The sequence below is a fragment of the Notechis scutatus genome, chromosome 2 (genome assembly GCF_049901735.1).
Source record: "Notechis scutatus isolate UNSWTSFEM ecotype Mainland chromosome 2, rNotScu1.2, whole genome shotgun sequence".
Classification (NCBI taxonomy): Eukaryota; Metazoa; Chordata; class Lepidosauria; order Squamata; family Elapidae; genus Notechis; species Notechis scutatus.
Genome location: NC_142010.1, coordinates 128,209,948 through 128,232,920, shown reverse-complemented (window position 1 = coordinate 128,232,920; position 22,973 = coordinate 128,209,948). Strand labels below are relative to the sequence as shown.

General features: G+C 37.8%; 1 protein-coding gene across 6 annotated transcripts in view; it reads left to right on the top strand.

The window, feature by feature from the left end:
• RHOT1 (ras homolog family member T1) overlaps positions 1 to 22,973 on the top strand; it is a 47,927-nt gene that overhangs the window by 13,887 nt on the left and 11,067 nt on the right. For 4 of the 6 annotated variants that reach the window (XM_026680820.2, XM_026680823.2, XM_087956166.1 and 1 more), the window contains 14 exons: positions 1,438 to 1,490; positions 2,598 to 2,706; positions 3,991 to 4,092; positions 7,995 to 8,093; positions 9,115 to 9,223; positions 10,207 to 10,327; positions 11,753 to 11,837; positions 12,574 to 12,719; positions 14,223 to 14,323; positions 14,468 to 14,598; positions 16,164 to 16,247; positions 17,116 to 17,235; positions 18,558 to 18,760; positions 21,907 to 22,029. In XM_026680820.2, coding sequence (XP_026536605.1) covers positions 1,438 to 1,490; positions 2,598 to 2,706; positions 3,991 to 4,092; positions 7,995 to 8,093; positions 9,115 to 9,223; positions 10,207 to 10,327; positions 11,753 to 11,837; positions 12,574 to 12,719; positions 14,223 to 14,323; positions 14,468 to 14,598; positions 16,164 to 16,247; positions 17,116 to 17,235; positions 18,558 to 18,760; positions 21,907 to 22,029 — 1,586 coding nt within the window. The remainder of the gene's footprint in view (positions 1 to 1,437; positions 1,491 to 2,597; positions 2,707 to 3,990; positions 4,093 to 7,994; positions 8,094 to 9,114; positions 9,224 to 10,206; positions 10,328 to 11,752; positions 11,838 to 12,573; positions 12,720 to 14,222; positions 14,324 to 14,467; positions 14,599 to 16,163; positions 16,248 to 17,115; positions 17,236 to 18,557; positions 18,761 to 21,906; positions 22,030 to 22,973) is intronic. The other 2 variants (XM_026680821.2, XM_087956167.1) reach the window with 1 other exon arrangement.

The window sequence follows — 22,973 nt, the reverse complement described above, 5'->3', positions numbered from 1 at the left end:
TAATATTTTTTTTTTACCTTGAATATGTTTCAGGTGTTAAGATTGCCTTTTTGAAAGATGTGATGAATTTGTCTTTTCTTAATTTTCTAGCAATCCAAGTGGATCTTTTCTTATTTAGTCCTAAAAGGTGTGGCAGAATTGCTTTGTTTTCTTGATAGACAAAATGTGGCCCTTTCACTTGTAATCATCTAATAAAAGGGCATATTTTGCTGTTTTTTAAATTTAACATATTGAATGATTCAGATGACAAAACTAGGGATCTCATCTTTAAAAGAATTCTTTTAAAGCAGCTTATGATTAAATTGTGGAGTCCTTCATGCTCTCTGAATTTAGTTATTTGTTCCTAGATGTTTCATTACCCTATTAAGTAACATCATCAATGCTAACATCAAGGCCAGTGTGAGGTTTGCTCTCTGTTTACACACAGTAACTTGCCCTGCCAGTGTTGATAGTGACATAGTTCCTTGATTATGCATTGTTTTCTGCTTGATTGTCTGAGTTTCTAGATTAATCCCGCTTATCTGGATATTGGCTGTTGGAGAATAACAACTCCTGTTTTTTTTATCTCCTTAGTTTTATGTTGTCTCTTTTAAATGGTGTGTAAATATGTTTTCTTTCTATGTGTCAATTAATGGCCGATTGTTTGAATTCCCTAGCATTTTTGAATTTGGCATAACAACCAAGCAAACCAGAGAAACAAGCAGAAAACAATCTAGGAACTACCAAGGAGAAAACCACATTCCCACCAGCACTGGGAGAGCAAGCTAGTGTATATAAGCAGGGAGCAAATCCCACGCTCACTGGTACTGATGATGTTAGTTGGGTAATAAAACATCTGCAGCAAACAACCAAGTTTAGAGGGCACCAAGAGCTCCACAGTAATTTTAGTTTTTTCTGATGTAATCTTGTGATATTTCTTTTAGACTAACTTATCAGTGTTACTAGTGTTGATACATTAATATTTAGGCATGGAATGTAAAAGTAATTTGAATTCAGTGGATATTGCATTAGGTAATTATATTAGAATTTGAAAAAGATGCAACTGTTTAGAAAGTTGCACTCATTTTGAGGTATGGGGTAGGAAAATTGTTTGTGGCATTGGTGGATATCTTTGAAGAAAATGTGCAGTTCCTACATAGCAGATTATGTATTTTTGCATACAGTTATGCTGAGTGGAGTTCTTGTTTTATTTTTACCCCCTACATTTGACACTGCCATAGATCATTTCATAGTTATCAGTGAAGGAAAGCAAACTTAATTTTTGTATATCTGCCATAAGGATTACCTTGTATTGCCTATTTGTTCATATCCTTTGCACTCTCACTCTTCTTCAAATGTATTTTAAACATTCAGAAAACTAATAGCAAAATAGAAATATATAGTGAAATGAATAATGTAACCGAACTTTTAAAAATGAATATTGATTTATTGCTTTAGGTAACAAGCCGATGGATCCCTCTCATCAATGAAAGAACAGACAAAGATAGCAGGTGCACATTAACATCTTTTTAAGTTTAAATAGTAAAAATTAAGGAATATTGATAACTCCAATTATAATTACATTTTACAGGAAAATTATTGATAAGCTCAATATTTTCTGAGCTTTTCATTAGCTTGATTGTTACTGCACTGTTGGGAATGCTTAGATTTCTGGAATTGAAGCTTAAAAAATAATTGTGTTTGTTTTAAGTTAGATTTATATCTAGCTTTTCATCCAGGAGTTTAAAGTGGTGTACCTAGCATTCTCCTGTAATTTTCCTCATGACCACAAGACTGTGAAGCTGATTCGGCTGAGAAAGAAAGACCCAGAGTTATCCAGAGTGCTTTCATGGTTGTTGGAAGACTTTAATTTAGCTCTCCAGTCCAACACCACTAATAAACATTATGTTCCACTGGCTGTGATGGTTTGCATATGGTTTGAAAACAGTAAGGGAATTTGGGTAATTCAATGAATATATATATCTAGTCTAATCCAGGTAATAATCTTAAACTATTAGATGCCTTAATTACATTTGAAACATGACTGAAATGCTGTGTGGCATTATTTTATATAAGGTATTTACATTTATGGACATTCCCTAGTCCTCCAGGGAAGCCAGAATTCGTTACTGTATTGAACTGTGATTTTCATGTAAGGGAAAATCAGTCTTCATATTTTAATGAACAGATTTATTGTGCATAGTTAACTTAAATTAACGTAATCTTTATACTAGCCATGTTTATCAGAATGTATCCCGTGCTGTGATAGTGAAAGATTATACATAACCTTCAAATCAGCCATATAACCGATTTGTTAGTTAAAACTATTGTGTTTTATGGTAAAAGAAAACCAGATTTTTCAATTTCACATATTTATTTATTGGCTGTCCATCTTATCATAGGGAAACTGAGGAGCTTACAATATTAAAAGGATAAAACTACACATGGTTGATTTGACAGATGTTCCTATCGCTTCAGAAATTATCTTCCCTTACTATAATATTGGGGCTAGAATTTGAATACCAATTTGAACAGCAAATAATAGTTTTTCTTGCTGTATGTTTATGAGCTGTCTAATATTGTTTTAATTTTTCAGTGTGAGAACTTTTTTTCCCCAGGCTTCCGCTTATATTGGTTGGAAACAAGTCAGACCTGGTTGAGTACAGTAGCATGGAAACCATCCTTCCCATCATGAACCAGTACACAGAGATTGAAACTTGTGTAGAGGTATTGAGAAAACATGTTTGTGGGTATTCATAGTTATTTCATGGAAATCAAAATTCTAGTTTTAAATAAATCTGGGATTGCAGTAGTAGAGGGAAGCACCTACTGTACCAGCTGGGGGAATAAGGGATTCTTAGGATTCTTCTGTCCTAGAAAATACTAAGAGAACTGCTTGGCTTCAGCAACAGGTGGTCCTCAACTTACAACAGTTCATTTAGTGACCGTGCAAATTTACAATGGCACTGAAAAAAGTGACATGACCATTTTTCACAGTTATGACCTTTGCAGGATCCTGATGATCATATGATCAAAATTCAGATGCTTGGCAACTGGTTCATACTTATGACCACTGCTGGGTCCCAAGGTCATGGGATTCCCTTTTGCAACCTTCTGACAAACAAAGTCAATGGGGAAGCCAGATTCACTTCACAACTGGGTTACTAACTAATCAACTGCAATGATTCACTTTACAAGCATGGTGAGAAAGGTCATAAAATGGAGCAACACTTACTTAACAAACATCTTACTTAACAACAGAAATTTTGGGCTCAATTGTGGTTGTAAGTTGAGGACTACCTGTATTGATCAGAAAAAGGGGCAGATACAGATAGCTCCTTTTTCCCAGAATGAGTAATGCTTTGGCTGGTAGTTTTTTTAATGAACTATTGAATTGTGGAGAAGGACATTCTGTTTTCTGTACAAATGAGGAGTTTTAGCTTTTTATCACTTTTAACAACAAGAAAAGAAATCTGTTCACGACTGAATACAAATGCCATTTTTACTGACCATTCTTTTTTTAAAAAATGTCTTTCTAGATTATAAATCAGCAGGTTTTTAAAAATGTAAGCTGCTTTGGGGAAGACTATTTATTTGGAAATTAGATTAAAATATAATTAAAGGAAGTAGTAGTGTAACTGTTTTTACTGCCCAGTATTCTGAAATCATTTTCCATTTTAATTAATTTCAAGGATTTGCATCTAAAAATAAAATTGAAGCATCTAAAAATAAAATTGAAGCATCTAAAAATAAAAATGAAACTGCTGCGTATGGTAAAATGATGTCAAGATAACAGTAGTCTGCATAACTAAAACTTTAAACACTAAATGAGATAAACAAATTGCAATTTGATATTGTACATTGATATCTCTTCCATCATGACACTATTCCTTAAGCAGACTATGCAAATGCTTGGATGAATAGACTTTCAAATCCAATAGGTATAAATTAAGCCTTTGTCTTCCATATTGTGGTAAAGATTTCAAAACTGTTCTCAATTTTTTTTTCTAGTGCTCAGCAAAGAATTTGAAGAACATATCTGAATTGTTTTATTATGCACAGAAAGCAGTTTTACACCCTACAGGGCCCCTCTATTGTCCAGAAGAAAAAGAGGTATTTTGATACTTTTTTGCTATAAAATCCATCTCTGTCACTAACTCTTAAAAAGCTAAAAGAGACACTCAGTATATTTTGAAGGGATTTTTCAGCATCTAGTTCTCAATGTTTTGTCATTCTTTGCTTCATTATCTGCAGATTTTTTTGAAGAAAAAAATCCAAGGTGAAAACATGAATGCTGTTTAAGGTAGAGAGGTATAGTGATTGGAATCAGATATACCATTTTAAGAAGGTAGAAATATCTTCACCCTTCCATCCTTCTCCAAGTCAGAACGTTCTGAATTGATGTGTCCTATCTTCCTATTTTTAATAATTTCTTCTACTCTTTGGTAGTCTCCTTTCCCAAGCAAACCAAAATGTTATTGAAAATTACAAACTGATATTCTACAAGCCCTCATTATGACGTTAAGCCTCTCTTCTTTACCGTTCCTAAACGTTGCATAATAGGTCATTCTCTTGATCAGTTATATTTGTTCTGAAAATCAAGCAAAAGCACAAGAATCTATTCACTTTATATGTTAAGCGGGCACCCCTGTTACTTCACAAATGAAAGATTACATAAAATAGATGATTTCCTGATAGCTCTTGACTAGTTAGTTCTCTTTGGTCTTATCTAGCAGTACTGTCAAAATACTGATTGTTCCCTAAAATAAGGAAAAGATCCAAAAGATTAACACAGTAGCTGAGTTGGTGCATCATACCGAACCATTATTCATTTGGTTCTGGTTTTGCACAATGTACATACTTAGCTAATTGTGGTTTATTGAACCATAATTTAGCATATTGAGAAATATTTATGTCTCTCCTACTTGTAAAAGCTTCCTGATTTTCTACAAAATGGGAATAATGAAGTGACAGGATTGATAGCTTTTACTGTAATAGAGAAAAAATTATGACAACCTTGAGCATGAGTTAGAAGCTATTTTAGGGTCTACTTAACAAAGAGATTTGCTAGCATTGTGACCACACAGTAACAATATGTGTTGCCTTTCTGAGTGGCAAAGACATACAGGCTCCTTGTGAAGGGGTAAGTGGAAAACATCCAATATTCCAACAAGATCACTTTACAAATAATTGTGGATAAAAACTTGAAGAATCTATTGTGACCTGGATTCCACATTGATTACAGATACAGTATCATAATGAACGTTCCTAAAACTCCACTTTTTTCCTGTCAATGTAGATATTTTCCTGTCAATGTAGATACTGCACAGTGTAGATGCTTCGTGCAGCCTAAGTACATTGGCAGACTGTTTAGGAAGAGTGAGGCTTACTGCCTGTAGACAGGACATTTGCCTGTTCTGAAACCATCTTCAGGAGGATAGGATGCCTGTAGTCAGAAGTAGTGGGTAGGATCCTGCCCTGAGAGTTGATGATGCTTGCACCTTTCAATATAACAATCATTTCAGTTATTCTCAGTCTTAGATCATAATTTCTGTGTGATCAATTCCAGGTGTCTCTGGATCTAATTGATGCAGATTCCATTGTTCCAGATTTTTTGTCTTGTTTTTGACTGAAATTGTTGCTGCAGTGTTTGATGTATAGCAGTTTATCAGGATCATATGCCTCTTAGTGCAGCTTTAGTGCTCTCAGTGTTCTGCTCAGATGCTACCTGTACATGCCTTTTTATATTGGCTTTGTATTTTGGAGGCTAACACCTAGTTTTGTTCAGAAATTAGTACTTGGGAACAATTAATAACTAAACGTTGGCTAACATACAAGTTTAATTTGGGAGGGTTCAGTTTGTTTATGTCTGAGCTTCATTTGGATTTAAATGTTTGACTTCAAAAGGCATGTAGAAGAAATCATATTGTGATTTGAGAATGCTCTAGGATCCAAGTCTGCTGTAACAAAGATAGCTAAGAGTTCACTCCCATCACATGGTACTAAGGACTCGAACCTTGGCTACCAGCTTTCCAGCCAATAAGCCCAACGTTTTAACCACTGAGCCACCATGCTGCCAATGTTGATAAAACAATTAATAAAATGTCATTAGGATATATGTCAGCATAGTTTACTAGAATTCAAGTTGGCTATTATGACACACTGTAGGTGTGACTGTTTTATAAAGACTGTTTGGAAACTTCATTTTTTTTGCAATCTATGGAAGTGAGGAATCTAACTAAAACCTACCGTTGGAATTTGTAACATCAATATTGTATTAATTGAATTACCTCCACATTTGCTTCTTGGTCCATTTCAGAATATTTTTTAAACCTTCACTGGTTTTCTGAGTGAGTTTCCTTCCCTCACAAGTCAGTCATTTGCTCAGGTGCAGAGAATTTGCACTGTGTCCCCCTAAAATAAAAAGTGTGGGGCATTCTGACAATTGCATCTAGGCTCTAAAAGTCCACTTCCCATTTAAGGAGGAAGAATTATCTGATTTAACAAACATTTAGGGCTCAGGCATTTTTTCAATCCATTGTGCTTTTATTTTCTCCCTATGTTATTTTCTTTGGTCAGGTTTTTTTTTAAACTCATGTTTTTTTCTTTTTCTTTCCATTTTTTTGTATTTTAGGACAAACCATTTTAAATCATTTTGAATAAATAAAAGTTATACAAACGTCAAAACAAAATGTACGTCTGTCAAACATATGTCAATATTTATTAATCTGACACTGGGCCACAGAGTGTTCCTGTATAATTTGACAGCTTAATGAATTCTTTTGTGTTTATGTCGACTATGAATTAAGAATAATCTTAAATGAAATCAATGGACTAATTTGGAACTTAATGCTTAATAGATCTCTCATATAATAGTTACCTCTTGTGTTATGATACTTTGAATTTGCAGACTGAGGGATGAATTAATATTGATTCTTATGCTTTAAAGACTCGGTGGATGAAATGTAGCTCTCATAATTAGCTAAGAAATGTGACTTGCAAAAGAGGCTGAATTCATGTATCTTATTCCTGCATGCTAAATTATGAGTGACATTATGAGGCCAAGTTTGGAAAAATCTCCAAACAAAAAACAATCAAAACCACCTTAAACCAAATATAACCTAGAAAATGTTACTTTTGAATTTTATTTTTAGGATAGGTAAAATATTACAGGGACAATGGGGAGGGAAGCACCCATTTCAGAAATGAAATCCAAAACCTTGTACAGTTTTAAATATTACAAGCATGGGATTTTGGGTTGTGAAAGTGGAGTTTACCGTTATTCTTGTTGAAACTTATTTTTATTGTACTTGCATACTTCCCTTTCTTTCCACTCACACAATTTTTTGCGAATCGGGATTGGGACTTTGTCAGCCACCCAATACTTTGGAACACCGTTAACCTGTCCTTTTCTGTGTTGGTCTGTATTGTGACCTTGTTAGTCAATCCAGAACATTATCACTTTGAACTCATACGTGATCCACACAGGAAAATTACATGTTTGACTCCAGACTGGATTATAAAATCCTCTGTATTTGCTTGGACATCTCTATCAAATCTAATGCCAGATTGGCCCCTAAGATATCCTAACTATTTAATTCAATCATAGGTTTCATTGTCCCAGCCATGACCAGTATACAAACTTATAGGAGCAAAGATTAAGAATCAGATCAGGTTTGCTTTTTACTATTTTTCCCTTAAAACTTGTTGGTAGATTACATAATATTGTTTCTACCACATGACACTCACAGATCTGTCTGCAATTGTGGGAATCATTTGTCAACACTTCGAAAAAATAATCAGATTTAGGAGGACTGATCTACAACATGTAAACAAAAATGTCTATGGGTGTTTTGGAAGAGATAGGAAGGTAGCATGTGTGAGAATATTGATTCAGATGTTGTTGTTTTTGGTTGATTGTATCTTGTGAAAACTAAAGTTTTTAGATTGAAACAAAATATGGCAGGGAAATAAAATGCGGTAATCCCCATTCCTTGGTTCACTTAAATCCGTAGATGAAACCTGCCTGTATAAAAGCCTTAACTCGGATCTTCCGAATTTCTGATCAAGATAATGATGGCACCTTGAATGATGCAGAACTCAACTTCTTTCAGGTATTCCTCCATTTTCTGTTGTGTTTCATCTTGATCTGTTCATTAAATCTCACGACAAATACTTCAGTTGAAATCAATGCTGATACTTTAAAGTTTTGGCCATTCAGGGCCAGGTTACTGTGCTCACTTGAAGAGAGAGGATTTTTGTGGTGGTAGTAAGGGTGGAGGTGGGGGGGTGGGAAGCTGCTGCAGAAACAAAGGATGAAAACGTTGCAAGACTTCTGCTTTTAATCCTGTCCTTTCAGAGAGATGGGAGCAGTGAGTTTCTGTGTCTGCAAAGATACAGCAATTCTTTATTTGTTCTTTATTACATGTATATGCCACTCGTCTCACTGTTGCAGTGAGACAGCATACAGAATGATCAAAAGTTTTTTTTAAAAGTAGGATTAAAATTAAGAAGGTTAAATAAGAACTAAAAAGCACGAGGGCAGGCGACATGAGGGTAGGGAACTTCTCTCTACCCCATCAGCCACCCTAGCATTGAGTGCACCTACCAGGGCCCTGGCTAACCAGCAGAACAAATTTTTAAGGCTCTTCCAGAAAGCCAGGAAAGTGAGGGCTGACCTCACCTCCAGTGGGAGAATATTCCAAAGGGCAGGGACATTTATGGGTGGACTTCTTTTTTTTTTTGGTTTTTCCTAAACAAAAGCAGGGGAAAATAGCACTGCTCTAAAGATTCACTCCACCATCTCCATTTTTTGCACAGAGAGATAGAAGAATAAGATGGCAGAATATAGCCACTCTATATTACCAACAGTGTTGTGGATTCTGTATTCAGAACTCTTGCAAAAAAAAGTGGTGATGTTTCTCCTGAATTGGATAGATGCAACTGGCTTCTGCTTGACCACATAGCCAGCTAAGAAGCTGCAACATGCTGCTTCTGCACATTTAACCACAGGGCTAGTAGCTTATTCTGCTACTTGTATGAAACTGGGAGTCTAACATGAGACCTTGGAAGCTATTTACAGTGCACTGAACTTTATCAGTGAACATTGATTTCAAATATTTCTACTCTCTTTAGAGAATTTGCTTTAACACACCACTGGCATCTCAAGCATTGGAAGATGTAAAGAATGTAGTAAGGAAAAATCTAAGTGATGGAGTTGTTGACAATGGATTAACATTGAAGGGTGAGGACTACATTCTTTTTCATTATTATATGAAATATGGGAAGGGGTTTTGCTGATAAATCTGGAAACTAATAGCAAAAGCCATGACTTGATCTGTATTTATGAATTTGGAAGCTGACAGAACTCCATGGGTTTAAATGTGCTATGCTTGTACTTTGGCCTTTCTCTGTAGACCAGTAGTTTGGATATGGAATTGGTTAGCAATAGCAATAGCATTTAGACTTATAGACCACTTCACAGTGCTTTACAGCCCTCTCTAAGGGTTTACAGAGTCAGCATATTGCCCCAACATCCTCATTTTACCCATCTTGGGAGGATGGAAGGCTGAGTCAACCTTGAGCCTGGTGAGATTTGAACCACCAAATTACAGGCAGCTGGCAGTCAGCAGAAGTAGCCTGCAGCACTGCACTCTAACCACTGTGCCACTATTAGGCAGCTTATTAACTCATTTTATGTGTAAATCAGAGTCTGTGAGTTTTAGATTTGTTAAGCTTGAAACAATTGGGTCTGTTGATTTGCCTGCATCTGGAAGTGGACTGGAGAGGTAGGTAGTGCTTATTCTTTTTCTATGAGAGAGAGGGCTGCTAGTATATTTGCATTGAAATATAAACTGGAATGTGCAGTTTTCCACAAGGGAAATTCACAAGGGAAAAGATGATGTGGAGTGTGCTTACATCTGCCAGTAATACTTGTTGGTTATCTGTTAAAAATGTATTTTTTGGGGTTCACATGCAGATTCCTATGGAGAAATGATAGCTGGGTCCACATGCTTTGAATCACCTTTTCCCTAGAGGGGCTGCTCAGCCTTTCTGACCCGTGGTCAGCCCGTTTTACAGAAGCACGATGCTTTCATGGCATTTGGTAGGATCTTATTTAAAAGATAGACTTCCAGAGCATCATGGAGCATCTTTGTTGTGTTTTCATTCCTAACCTCTCTCCCTGGCCTGTGTTCTAGATTGCCAATTAAACAACTGTCTTTTCAGGCTTTCTTTTTCTCCACACACTATTCATCCAGCGAGGGAGACACGAAACAACTTGGACAGTATTGCGGCGCTTTGGATATGATGATGACCTAGAGCTCACACCAGAGTATTTATTTCCCCTGTATGTATAGATCGGTTTTTAAAATGTAGTTTAAATTGAGTTGGTATTATTGACCTATAAAATGTAAAATCTGTGTTTCACTGCAGAAAATCAAGTACTTTCTAGATACATGAAGGTCTATTGACTTGACCAAGTAATATAATTCAGTGTTGCTTTCCATTGTGGCCAACCAAAATTCATAATGCCGAATTGGATCTTTTTTAAAGAATATTGCTCACAGCACAAAATTATTCTAATCTAGCTCATCAAGAGGAAACCTTTAGTTAGTCGGCGTCTAACATTTTGAAACCAGTGTGATGATTAGAAGGTAATGGAGCAATTATGGTAGTTCTGGAGAATTGGAAATAAATTTGAACACCTATATAGCACTGGATTTTGAAGAAACTATGATAGTAAAATTCTTGTAACATGATCATTAGATGCCTTTTCAGTCATAGTCTCCTTGAGCATGCTTAATTTTTCTCATTGAAGCAAACTGGATTTCAAAATGTTTGGATTTTTCTAGCTACATTCCGTGTATGCACTCAGCATCCAGCATTATAGAATAAGCCTCCATATGTGGGACAATTTATCACCATTTGTTTAGTGACTGTTCAAGATTACAATGGCACTGAAAAAAGTTACATACAACAGATTCTCACACTTACAACTATCATAACATTCCTGCAGCCATGTGATCAAAATTTGGGTGTTGACAAAGAGCATACATTTGCAACAGTTGCAATGTCCTGGGCTCATGTGGCTGCCAATTAAGGCCTTCCCAGCTGGCTTTCAACAAGTAATGTCAGTGGGGGAAGCTGGATTCACATAACAACTATGATTTACTGAATGACTGTGTGATTCACTTAACAACCTTGGCAAAAAAGATTGTAAAATTGGGTGCAGTTCTGTTAACCATTGCCTTATTTAACAGCAGAAATTTTTATCCCAATTGTCACAAGTTCAGGACTATCTATACTATATTCAGAATTTGAATATTGCACTTCTCAATATTAATTCTTAGAGAACAGCTGCAGAAAGAGTAGCTGTGCTCATCTCTTGCTTACGGGCTTCATAGGGTCTGTCTGTCTCTGTATGTTTGTCTGTCTGTCTGTCTGCTTGTCTGTCTGTGTCTGTCTGTATATATGTATTTATTCAACATATGCTACCCATCTTACCTGGAGGTGACTCCAGGTGGCCTACAATCATTAAAAAAAAAACCAAAACGTTAAAACATTAATACAATAAATAATAACATTAAATTAGTTTAAAATTAACAAAGATGGGGAGAAAGAAAGCAAGATGCACGATGGGAGGTAGGGTTTTTATCTTAGTCTGTTTACCACTTCTAGAATGACGCGCCCCCAATTGCAAGACTCGCTCTATTCTTTTTTATGTTCGGTAAGCATACTTCTTTTGCAAAGATACTACTTTCTCTCCAATCAGGTTAAAAATACCTTCTGACTGCACGACAGAGTTAAACCATCATGCATACTTGTTTCTTCAACGCATGTTTGATAAGCATGATTTGGTAAGTTTTTTTTATCTGATTTTGGGATTGTTTTAAGATGAACACATGATTGATTGAATGATTGGATAGTTTTTTCGTAACCAGCCTCAGACTGAACATTCCTGGAGATATACCACAAAGTAAGCACTAAAAAAATAAAATATTACAACTATTCAACACACCCTCAAAATGAATGCCCATAAACAATTAAATAGAGTTGAAAGCATTGGTGGAATATAGTTGTTTTAACTGCTTTATGAAACACCTGGAGAAACAGTACTTCATCAGTGTCTGAGAATAGTGAATTCCAAAACACGGGGGGCCATACTAGGAGAGGCTTGCCATCTAGCCTCCACCCCAGTTACTTTCTGAATACATTTTTCAAACATTATCTTTGCTATTAAAGGCACTTGAAATGATTAAAATATATTAAATATTTAACTTGATTTGCTATGTGGTATATTTTAGGATTTGCCGATCAAGTGATACTGTTACATAAAAATTACAGGTTTTGTGGGGTCCTTGGTTCTCTTTGAGCCTGGTTATTTTCTTTCATTACATTTCATTACCTAGCTAGATAACATCATCAGTGCTAGAAGGGAGTGGGATTTGCTCACTGTTTATCGTTCTCTTTCCCAGAAGTTCTTAATCAAAGCCATCTAAGGCACAACTAAATGAAGCATAGAAAAACAAACTATGTCAGTTGATTTACTAAACAAAGCAAACTGGCTATAAATAAATATAAATCTGTTTTCAGGACCGGGACTGTGCTTTGTCTCCTGAAGAACTCAAAGATTTGTTCAAAATCTTCCCTTACATGCCATGGGGACCAGATGTCAACAGCACTGTTTGTACAAATGAAAGGGGTTGGATAACATATCAGGGATTTCTTTCTCAGTGGACGTAAGTGTAGCATATAAATAAGAGATTGCCTACAACTTGTTTAGAAACAGTTATTCTTTTAATGGTAGAAAGTGAAAAATGAACTGTTTTCAAAGACAGTTTATGTCAGGGGTATCAAACTCAATTTCATTGAGGGCTGCATCAGTTGTGTTTGACCTCAGGGGGAGGGGGAGGAGGTGGGCGTGGCCAGCTTGATGTCATTCATGTCGGGAGCACCTGTGGTGGCCCGAGCGCTCTGCCAGCAAAAATGGACTCCTGATCTCTGTTTTTGTCTGCAACGGCCTCCTACAACCCTCTGCCAGTGAAAACGAGCTTGGGAGGGCCACATGCAGCCCTCGCAAGCTCCATTTTCGGCTGCAACAGCTTCCTGCAACCCTATGCCAGTGAAAATGGAGCTCGGGAGTGCTGCATGCAGCTCTCCTGAGTTCCATTTTCACTGACAGAGGCACCGCGGGCCTTGAGTTTGACACCTGTAGTTTATGTGATTGCTACTATGTAGTTTTTTCTTTGGATATGGCTATTTCTAGTTGCAAATACATTATTGTATTGAAAACTCCCAGCCCTCTAAGAACAAGCACATTTGAAGAAATGAAGCCAAAATGCTCTTTCTTATATACTATGATTTAATCAGGAAGCAATAAACCAGGTGTGTTTCACAAGTTAATTCTGCATTGAATTAAAAGCCAATTATTCTCTCTGGAGCTTCCTCAAGACCTGCTTGATAAAGATTGCCATGCTTGATTCATACAACAAGCAGGTTGCCCAAGAAAACTACTACTATGACAAGAAATGGACTACAGTGGCCTTTCTTTCTACTATCCATTCTGCTATCTTGCCTTTTCGAGACATGGCATGCAAACTGATAAAAATGTATAACATACCTTAACATTATAAAATCTTGAGCTGTAATCCAATATAGTTTAACTACACACTACATATTTATGTGGTATGTAAGAAGTGGTATATAAGCACTGATACAAAATTACTAACTTTGCTTCCTGCTGCCTTCAATAGCTTAAAAATCTGTTTCCAGGGGTCCCCAAATAGAGAAGGTGCGAATTCCAATGCACGAGTATATATAAAATATTTATATATAAAATATTCCTGGATTTTACCGATAGATTTGTATTGCAAAGTGTCCTTAAGGCAAGAATCCCCAACCCCCAGGCTGTAGCCCACAATCGGGTTGTGGCCTGTGCAGAACTGGGCCATACAAGCAGAGGGCAAGTGTGTGTGCGCTCACAGCTCCACTTGCACAAGCGGGAGGTGCTCGTGCACGAAGCTTCCTTTGTGTGGGCGCGCACACTCAGCATGAAGCTCCATTTGTGCAAGTGTTGTGAACATTTACATACATGCCTGCCGCTTGCCCAGAACCATCCCCTCTCTTACCACACACCCAACCACCCTGCCCCCGGTCTGCCAAGTTGGAAAGGTTGGGGACCGCTGCCTTAAGACTACAACAAATGCCGAGAACTTGGGAAATATAGTTGTTTTCTCTTATAGACTAACTACATACTTGGATGTACAGCGCTGCCTCGAGTATCTGGGCTATTTAGGATATTCAATATTGACTGAACAGGAATCCCAGGCATCAGCAATCACAGGTATTGGCTTTCACTTTGCCCAACTTCTTATGGGAAGAATTTGGATGGTTGCAGGGTAAAGTAATTGAAGAATACTTTTCTTAAAGTAAACCATTGGGATTTTAGGGAACATGTCTCACTCTGTGACCCATTTTTGTTTTAAAGTAACCAGAGACAAAAAGATTGACCTTCAAAAAAGACAGACTCAGAGGAATGTGTTCAGATGTAATCTAATTGGGTTAAAAGGTTGTGGGAAAAGTGGAGTTCTTCATGCACTGCTTGGAAGAAATCTCCTGGTAAGAAGACTCTTCTGTTTTTCGCTAAAACAATGTGTTAGAGTTGGGATGGAAATGCCTGTTGATACCGCTTGGTCACTGCTTTTACAATGTATTTTTAAATGGTTCTTTTCATACTCCGTTTATTTTTATTTTTATTTGTGATCCAACAACTTTGAGGCAGGACAGCTGCACAACCAATTAGCTATGGTCCTTTGGGGCCCAAAGGAAATGTACTGCTAAGTTAGACACATACCAGCATTTAATGTTCTGGCAATACTGCTTTGCTGTACAGATCCAGAGTGCAGTATTTACTTATCACATTTCTACATTGCTCATCTCACCTAAGTGACTCTGGGCAGCTTACAAATGAAAACCGTGAAAAGTGACATAGTTAAAAACACTGGTAAAAACAAGTTTAAAAGTTAAGAGTTAACAGAGGTCAAAAAAAATTTTTTTTTAAGTAGAGGGAGTGCCCTCAAGCCACCAACCACACTCAAGGTTGTATGCTACTCTTAGGTTCCCATACCAGTTGGCAAAACCAGGTATTGATGGTTTTCCAGAAGGCTGGGATAATGAGAGCCTGCCTCATCTCTGGGGGAAAGATGTTTCATGGGGCTGGGGCAACAGCAGAAAAGGCGCTTTTCCTAGATCCCAAAATTCTTTAGTTGATGAGGTCTACAACAACCCCTCCCTGATGGATTGAGTAGGACAGATTGGTGAAATAGGGATAGGATGTTTCTCAGGTGGCTTGGTCCCATGCTATGGCAGGCTTTAAAGGTGATAACCAACACTCAGAATGGACCTGGAGGCAGACCAATACCCAAAGCAGTTTATATAGCAGAGGTGCTACATATACCCCCTCCGCAGATACCCAAGTATGCTTGTGCCACCACAGTCTGTACCACCTGATCCTGCCAGACTATCTTCAGAAACAGGGCCTTATAACCAGCAACTTGTGAAGCAGCGCTCCTGAAGACCAACAGGATTTCCGGAAGACAACCATTATTGCCCCCCCTCCAGCCCTGGGGTCTTGGCTGGTGCCATAACCTAAACCTGGCCAGGCACATTTCAGAGAAGGATACCGCCACCCACCCATCCCTCTGGGCCTAGCCAGGTCTCAGTAATACATGCCAGGTGGAGCTGCTCCTCACTGATGAGATCACAAATTAGAGGAGCTTTGTTATTAATTGACCTGGCATTAAATACCAAAAGCCGAAAGCCTGGCCCTTGGTCTGTCTGTTGACCCGGTCCTGGGTTTGAGTACACAGGTGTCAGACCACGACAGCGGTACCAAACACCAGGGACATCTTTTCTGGGATCAGCCTGCTCTCTCCATCAAAATTCCCATCACTACCTGAATGATTTGGTCTTGCCCCAAGTAGTTTGCCAACCCCTATGCTACACTTTGAACAACCAACATGGCCAGTGAGGAAAGAGATTTTGATTGTTTTGATCCAAAACATTTGAGACGCATAGCATTGCCTAATGCAGTGTTATAGTCTGGGAAATAGTATCAATGGATATATGTTATACACTTTATTAGAAAACTATGTGCTTTCTTACAATTTTTTTTCCTTTGTCAGAGGCAGAAACATATACGTCCAGAGCACAAATCCTACTATGCAATTAATACCGTTTATGTGTATGGGCAAGAGAAATACTTATTGGTAAGTTACCCTTATAATAACATTTAAATTTGTCTTTTTCCCTTTTGTGAGGACTATTGACATTGTATTTTAATGGTATATATTCCCCCCCTTCCCCAGTTTTCATTGTTAATCTTCAAAGGCATGCTTGGGATATACAATGAATTATTGTGAACCTTCTTGCTACAATTTGAGATTGTTACAAACTGCTGTCTTTCATAGTAAGGTGTCTTCCTTGTTTAATAAAGAGCTTAGAAGATTTCTAGTATTATTTACTTTAAAAATACATATCCTATTCATGAAAGATTTTCCTAAGGCTGTTCATAACTGTCTACGCTTCCATTTTTTAAAAATAACTAGAATACAATATATAAATATTAAAAATATAGAGCAGGTAGCAAATATTCATAAAATGGATATGTATTGCAACATAGAAGATACATAACTTGAAATATTAGATTGGGAGCCTATTATACACATACCATCCGAACTAATTTTTGTGCTTGCCGGATCATATCTGCCTGTTGTATATCCTAAGTTGAGGTTGAAGCTGGCACATCCTTGCTCTGTTTGTTGGGTTAATGGTATGTCTTTGGAGACTATTAAATGAAATGTACATTGCTTGAACAGTGTATGTACTGACAATAAAACATTGAGGAGCCTGTATCTGTGTAATATTGTGCGTGATGGCAAACCTAGATATAATCCAATTAAAAAAAGAAATTGAAGTACCACTTTGGGTCTTTAGTTTTTTTTAATACATCATCTATTTATCTCTGACAGAATAAATTGGAAAAACTTAATGGGCTGTAGTGAGTACAAAAAAGTAAATTTGTTACAGTGTTTGTAACTTTACAGTGTTTGACATTGCCTTTCTTTCTCTTTTCAGTTACATAATGTTTGTGAATCTGATTTCTTATGTGATGCTGAGATCATGTGTGATGTAGTCTGCCTAGTATACGATATCAGCAATCCCAAATCATTTGAATATTGTGCCAGAATATTCAAGGTTTGTATCCACATAGAAAATAATTATGTCATAGAATCATTGATTTCAGAGGGGTTGTATAGGCTAATGAGTTCACCCGAGTCAGTATAAGAATCCACATTAAATTACATTAAAGCATCCTGACAAAGTGGATTTATTCATTAGGTCCAAGGATCTTTTGAAAGGCAACTGTCTTTCCGAGAAATTAATTCTGATGGTGAAAGTTGTGTATATCTTTTAAACATTTGAAAAAAAAATGGACATATCTACAGAGAAAACCAGCAGTTTATTTATTCCATTTTGGTTCAAAGTAGTTGACATTAATAGGACATGGCTATTTCTATTTGCTCAGAATTTTAATATTAATTTTATTTTTATTTATTAATGAAATGTACCTGTCTGCCCATCTCCCAAAAAGTGACTCTAGGTGGCATACAACAATATGTATGTCCATATATTTCAGTCCATGTGGGATGGTACTTAAAACGAATGAAGGTGAATACACATGTCCCAGGATAATGTTTCAGGATCCAATCTGGGTCAGTCACCGAGACCAGAGGTTTTGTCTTCCAAGTTTTTAGACTTGTGATGGAGCCCATCCTCAGGGAACTTCTCTCTAGCATAGTGTGTTAGCTGTATTAGTGTTGCTTAATGACTTACAGTTAAAAAAGGAAACGTAATTCTAATTAATTCCAATATTCCAATATTAATTCCAATATTGTTGTGGATTAAGGAGGAGCTACTTTCTGCTATGCACATTCTATTAGGCTTCCATTTCTAATCTATTCTGATAGAAGTTCCCAGAGGATGAGCTACATCACGAGTCCAAAAGCTTGGAAAACAAAACCTCTGGTCCCGGTGACTGATCCAGATTGGATCTTGGTACTTAAAACATCATTTAGACCACGGGTGTCAAACTCACCACGTCACATTGCTGTCATGTGACATAACAAGACTTTTTTACCTTAGCGGAGCTTGGGTGGGTGTGGCCTGCACATGACACATCCGACCTGGGAGCCGCCAGTTTGATACCCTGATTTAGACCGTGGAAGTGTTAAATTCCATATCGGGCTGATTAACACTAAGTTAAATCTTTTTCACACACTTTTTCACACTTACTTACTTTACAAAATGGCTGTGAATCTGTAGTAGGAAAATACTATGATAACCATATGGAGTATACGTGAACTGTATGAAAAAGGATGGCATGTACATTTAAAAAAAACCTAGATTGCACCCTGCCCTCTGTTGAATTCAATAATCACAGCTCTGCAGATTTTAAGCCTTGTGTTTTATTGAAACTGGTAGTTAACTTTTATTTCATTTTTATTTTAAATACCTAGCAACACTTCATGGACAGCAAGATACCTTGCTTGGTGATAGCTGCCAAGTCAGACCTACATGACGTTCGGCAGGAATACAGCACTTCTCCAGCTGACTTCTGCAAAAAACACAAAATGCCTCCACCCCAAGCCTTTACTTGTAACACCATGGATGCACCAAGTAAAGATATCTTTGTTAAACTGACAACAATGGCCATGTATCCGTATGTATCCAAAACACCTTTCTATTCATACTGCATGGATCATGACAGTGTTGCATGCTGTGGTTGCCATAAGGATGGAACTCTGTGCCCCAGTGAAATTGTGTTTAGCAACAGAGGGAGATGTTAGTGCTGGATATAAATGAAAGGCAGATAAGTATAAGTTAAGTACCTGTTTAAATTTTTTTTTAATTCTTATGCGCAAGATTTGGCACATAATCTTTTGACAGAGAATCTTTGAAGATTGGGACAAATTAGATTTAATTTAAAGGACATGGGGTTCGATTCTCTCCATATACGCATGCATTGCATTGCTCGTTACCATTACTCATCCATTAATGCAAAAATGTGAGTCTGTCCCAAAAAGATTGGACCCTTAGATGCTGAAACAAAATATAAATACAGTTTTGTTTAGTCTTTTTTTAAAAAAATGCATCAGCACTAAAATGTTTTATCCTCCTAAATGGATAAGAAATGAATTTTCAGGTATATGTATCAATTAGGGTCATTTTGTTCTCATCAGCTTATTCCTCAGCATGCTTCATTATTCGGGCTGTGCCCATTTCCTTGCATAAGATCCAGGATCCAAAGGATCATGAAATTAGTTCTATATGCCCACTAGGTCTTTGGCTTGAGGACTAGCTCTCTCCTCAGGTGTCAAAGTAGGGGAATGTGCAAAATGTTTCATCTCAGAGTGTTCTGAGCCTTGGAACAGGCCCATGTTGAAGATAGACCACATCTGGATCAGTTGTGGAAGAACTTGTTTTAAGGTTGGAACATTGCATGACATAACATTTTGCAGATCCTAGTGGCAAAGCGCTTCTATGTATAAAATGGTTTGCTGCTTTTTTAGAAATGTGGCATTATGGTCTGCTATAAAATTGGATTAAAAACAAGCTGCTCAGCTGTCCATCAGCTGGTTACATTTAGGGATGATGAACGATAGCAGCATGATTCTAGGGGACAATTCTTATTTGAATTGTAAATGGATTAATTTCCCTTGGAGACAATTAATCAGCATTCTCTTTCATCTCAGGGAGTTATAGCAAGGATTGCTTCTGCTTTGAATGATTCTGCTTGCTTTTTTGAACTTCAGTCCCTAGCAGGCTATAAGGAAAAATCACCCCTCCAAAGTGCATATGAATTTAGCATTCTCTTAAAATAGTTGAAAAGTACAAATATTCTAATTAAAAGACTTGTTACGATGGGCTTCAGAACAAGGTAGAATAAGTAAACTATGTGTTACTTGATTAGAGCTTTCTAGCAATCAACTTTATAGATACCTTTCAGTGCACTTAGTTACAAAAAGCTGTATAAATAAGGACATTTACATCACAGTCTATGTCAGGGGTGTCAAACTCAAGACCCAGATGGGGCCCATGTGGTGCTTAAATCTGTTCCGCAGGGCCGGCCTGGAAATAGCAAAGGACCTGCCTGCAGTGCCTCTGGCAGCCAAAACAGGGTGCAGGGGGATGCGTGGCCGGGCCCCCTGTCCCGTTTCAGCCTGGACGGCCTCCTCTAGCATCCTGCTGGCCAAAATGGGGCATGGGAGGCTGTGTGCAGCAGGGTGCTGCAGGAGGCCGTCCAGGCTGAAAAGGGAACATGCAGGGGCCTTGCTTTCCTCCCCATGCCCCATTTTGGCCAGCAGGGAGTTGGAGGAGGCATCTCCCTGTCTCCTCCCCCCACCCCTGGCCAGCCTGCGGAGAACTATAATACTGATCTGGCCCTCAAAGAAATCCGGTTTGACACCGCTGGACAATGTATTTAAAAGTATCTCATAATTTACTAAAAAGTAGGGGAGGGAAAGATCCTTTTTTCCCCCAAGGGATCATTATCCTAAAGCAAATTGATGTGTATCAATGCTAAAATGGAAAGCTTTAATTTTCCTTTGAAATGTGCCTCTCCTTTCTTTCTAGTCACCCAGAGAAGAACCGCTAGATGATAGTCTCTTGCTTATTTGTCTCTCTCAAAAATACATGGCTTGTGGTAAAATTTTGAACAGTTGGTGTTTCGCGCATTGTAGAGAATTGTCAAGCTCAAGACGTATGATCTTAAAAGGTTGCTATTACTCATTGAGCATCTCACTCTGTTGCCAAGCAAGCCCACTCTGCAGTCTTTGCATTTGACAGGACAAATCTTTCTTTCAGGATTTGATTTAGATGTCCTTCAAATGGCAGATTCAGAATGGTGCCATAGCCGATATTAAGTACATCCTAAGGCCCCACATTGTATATATATCCCCGGTATCTTTGGCTCTGCTGGAATATAGGCTTCCTAGTCGTTTCTGCAAAGACAATGTCTATGCATGGCAACCTTTATTCCAAGCCACCAAAAAAAAAAAAAAATCCACATGGCAAGAGTTTGCTCTTACAGCCAGGAATTGGAAATAGGCTGCCTTTGAACAACTGAACAACAACTGGCTTTCTATTTGTAGCTCTCTCGTAAATAGCTATTGACCTAAATTCTCCTTTAAAAAAAAAAATCCACCGCCATCTTTCTATACTCAATTAGGCTGCAGGGAAGCATTTTGAAGTTGCAAGGATCGGTGTTGCTGGGTGGGAGGCTTTCAGTTGTTCAGTGAAGGTAAAGTTGCTTCTTCTATTTCTTGGAGAGTCCAGTTTTTTGGGGGGTGGGGGGTGGGGAAACCAAATCTAAATTCAGGAAATTCCACTCTTCTTATTTCTGTTTGGCAACCTAGAATATTTAAATATTTGGAGAAATCTAAGCAATAGCGTATTTGACTTTCTTCCCTTGATTCTCTTAAGCATGTGTGTGTCGGTTGGGATGCCAGAGGTAAGGGTAGCTGTTGCTTAACGACTTTCAGTTAAAGAAGGAAACTGAATTCCAATTTTGCTGTGGATTAAGGAGGAGCTGCCTTCTGCTATGCATATTCTGTTAGGCTACAGTTTCTAAGCCCAATGTGAGTGGAAAATGGATTGTTTATTTTCCTTATGGGGACACTGGCATATCAGCACAGTCCCTTAAAATATAGTATGCTCCTCCTGGAAATCTACCCAGCTTTACTCTACCCTTGCCTCACTTCCTGATCCCCTCAAATGTTCCCAGTTCCTATTTCTCTTGGTTTTAGTTCAGTTTTCTCATGGTTTCTGCCCGAGGTCTCAACTCCTTCCTTCTGTGTGTTTTCGCAGCCATGCCCGGTTACGCTGTATGTGTACCTGCAACAGGTGTACATTTTGCATCTGTCAGAACCTCCTCAACTCAGACTTGCTGCAATCTGTAAAGAACAAACTCTTCACCGCAGTTCTTAACAGGTCTTTGATTTTATTTACTAGGTACCAGCTGTGCTTGGAATTACATGAATGAAATCCATTGCTGAACTTTGTAAACTGACAGACCTGTCACACCATATCCATTAAGCAGCCAAATGTCCTGCCAGTTATTGATTTATTTGCTACAGATGCTGTGTGGCTTATGGATAGCACAAAATAAAAATAAATAAATAAAAGAAAACAAATAACCAAACCCCAGTAATAGTAGCTATTAACACATCAAGGAAAATGTCCTAACACTAATAATTGCCTACAGCAGGGAAGAACTGCTATATCATCCAGCCCTGAAGCTTTCCAAAATAACCAGGTCCACTTATTTGACCAGCAATAATGTTAGTGCTGGCTTGGGCTTGCTTGGTTGGAGCATCTTCTAAAGCAGATGGGCACCAACAGAAAAGGTGGGTCCCTGGCCCTCAAGGATGTGACTTCAAGGGGGCCTTCCCTACTGGAAGCTACTAGGCGTACAGAGATGGCTGGGAGAAGACACTGCCTTTGCAAATAATAGTTTTTTCTGTTCTCTTTAAGGTAACAAATCTTGAAGCACATCAGTCTGACTACTTGGCATCAGTTAGAGGAGTTGAGTTCATTTGTGAAAGCAACACTCCTTCTAGGCTTTCAGAAGTAATTGCCAGGAGAGTCCTCATCAACTCATAGTTTTCTTACAGACTCTGAGAAAGGAGTTAAACCTCATTTCTCCATCTATAAAATCAACTTGTCAGAGAGTCAGCACTTATGTCTGAAACCATGGCTTTGCCTCTAATGTGATAATAAAAAAAAAATAGTTGATTTTTTTTTGGGGGGGGGGAGATACAGACACACACACACACACACAAACATCCTGGATATTAGTTACATTTATTTCCAGCATTCAGAATATATACATTTGGTCCTTATAAATGGATATGGTGTGATAAGATCTGTGTCAT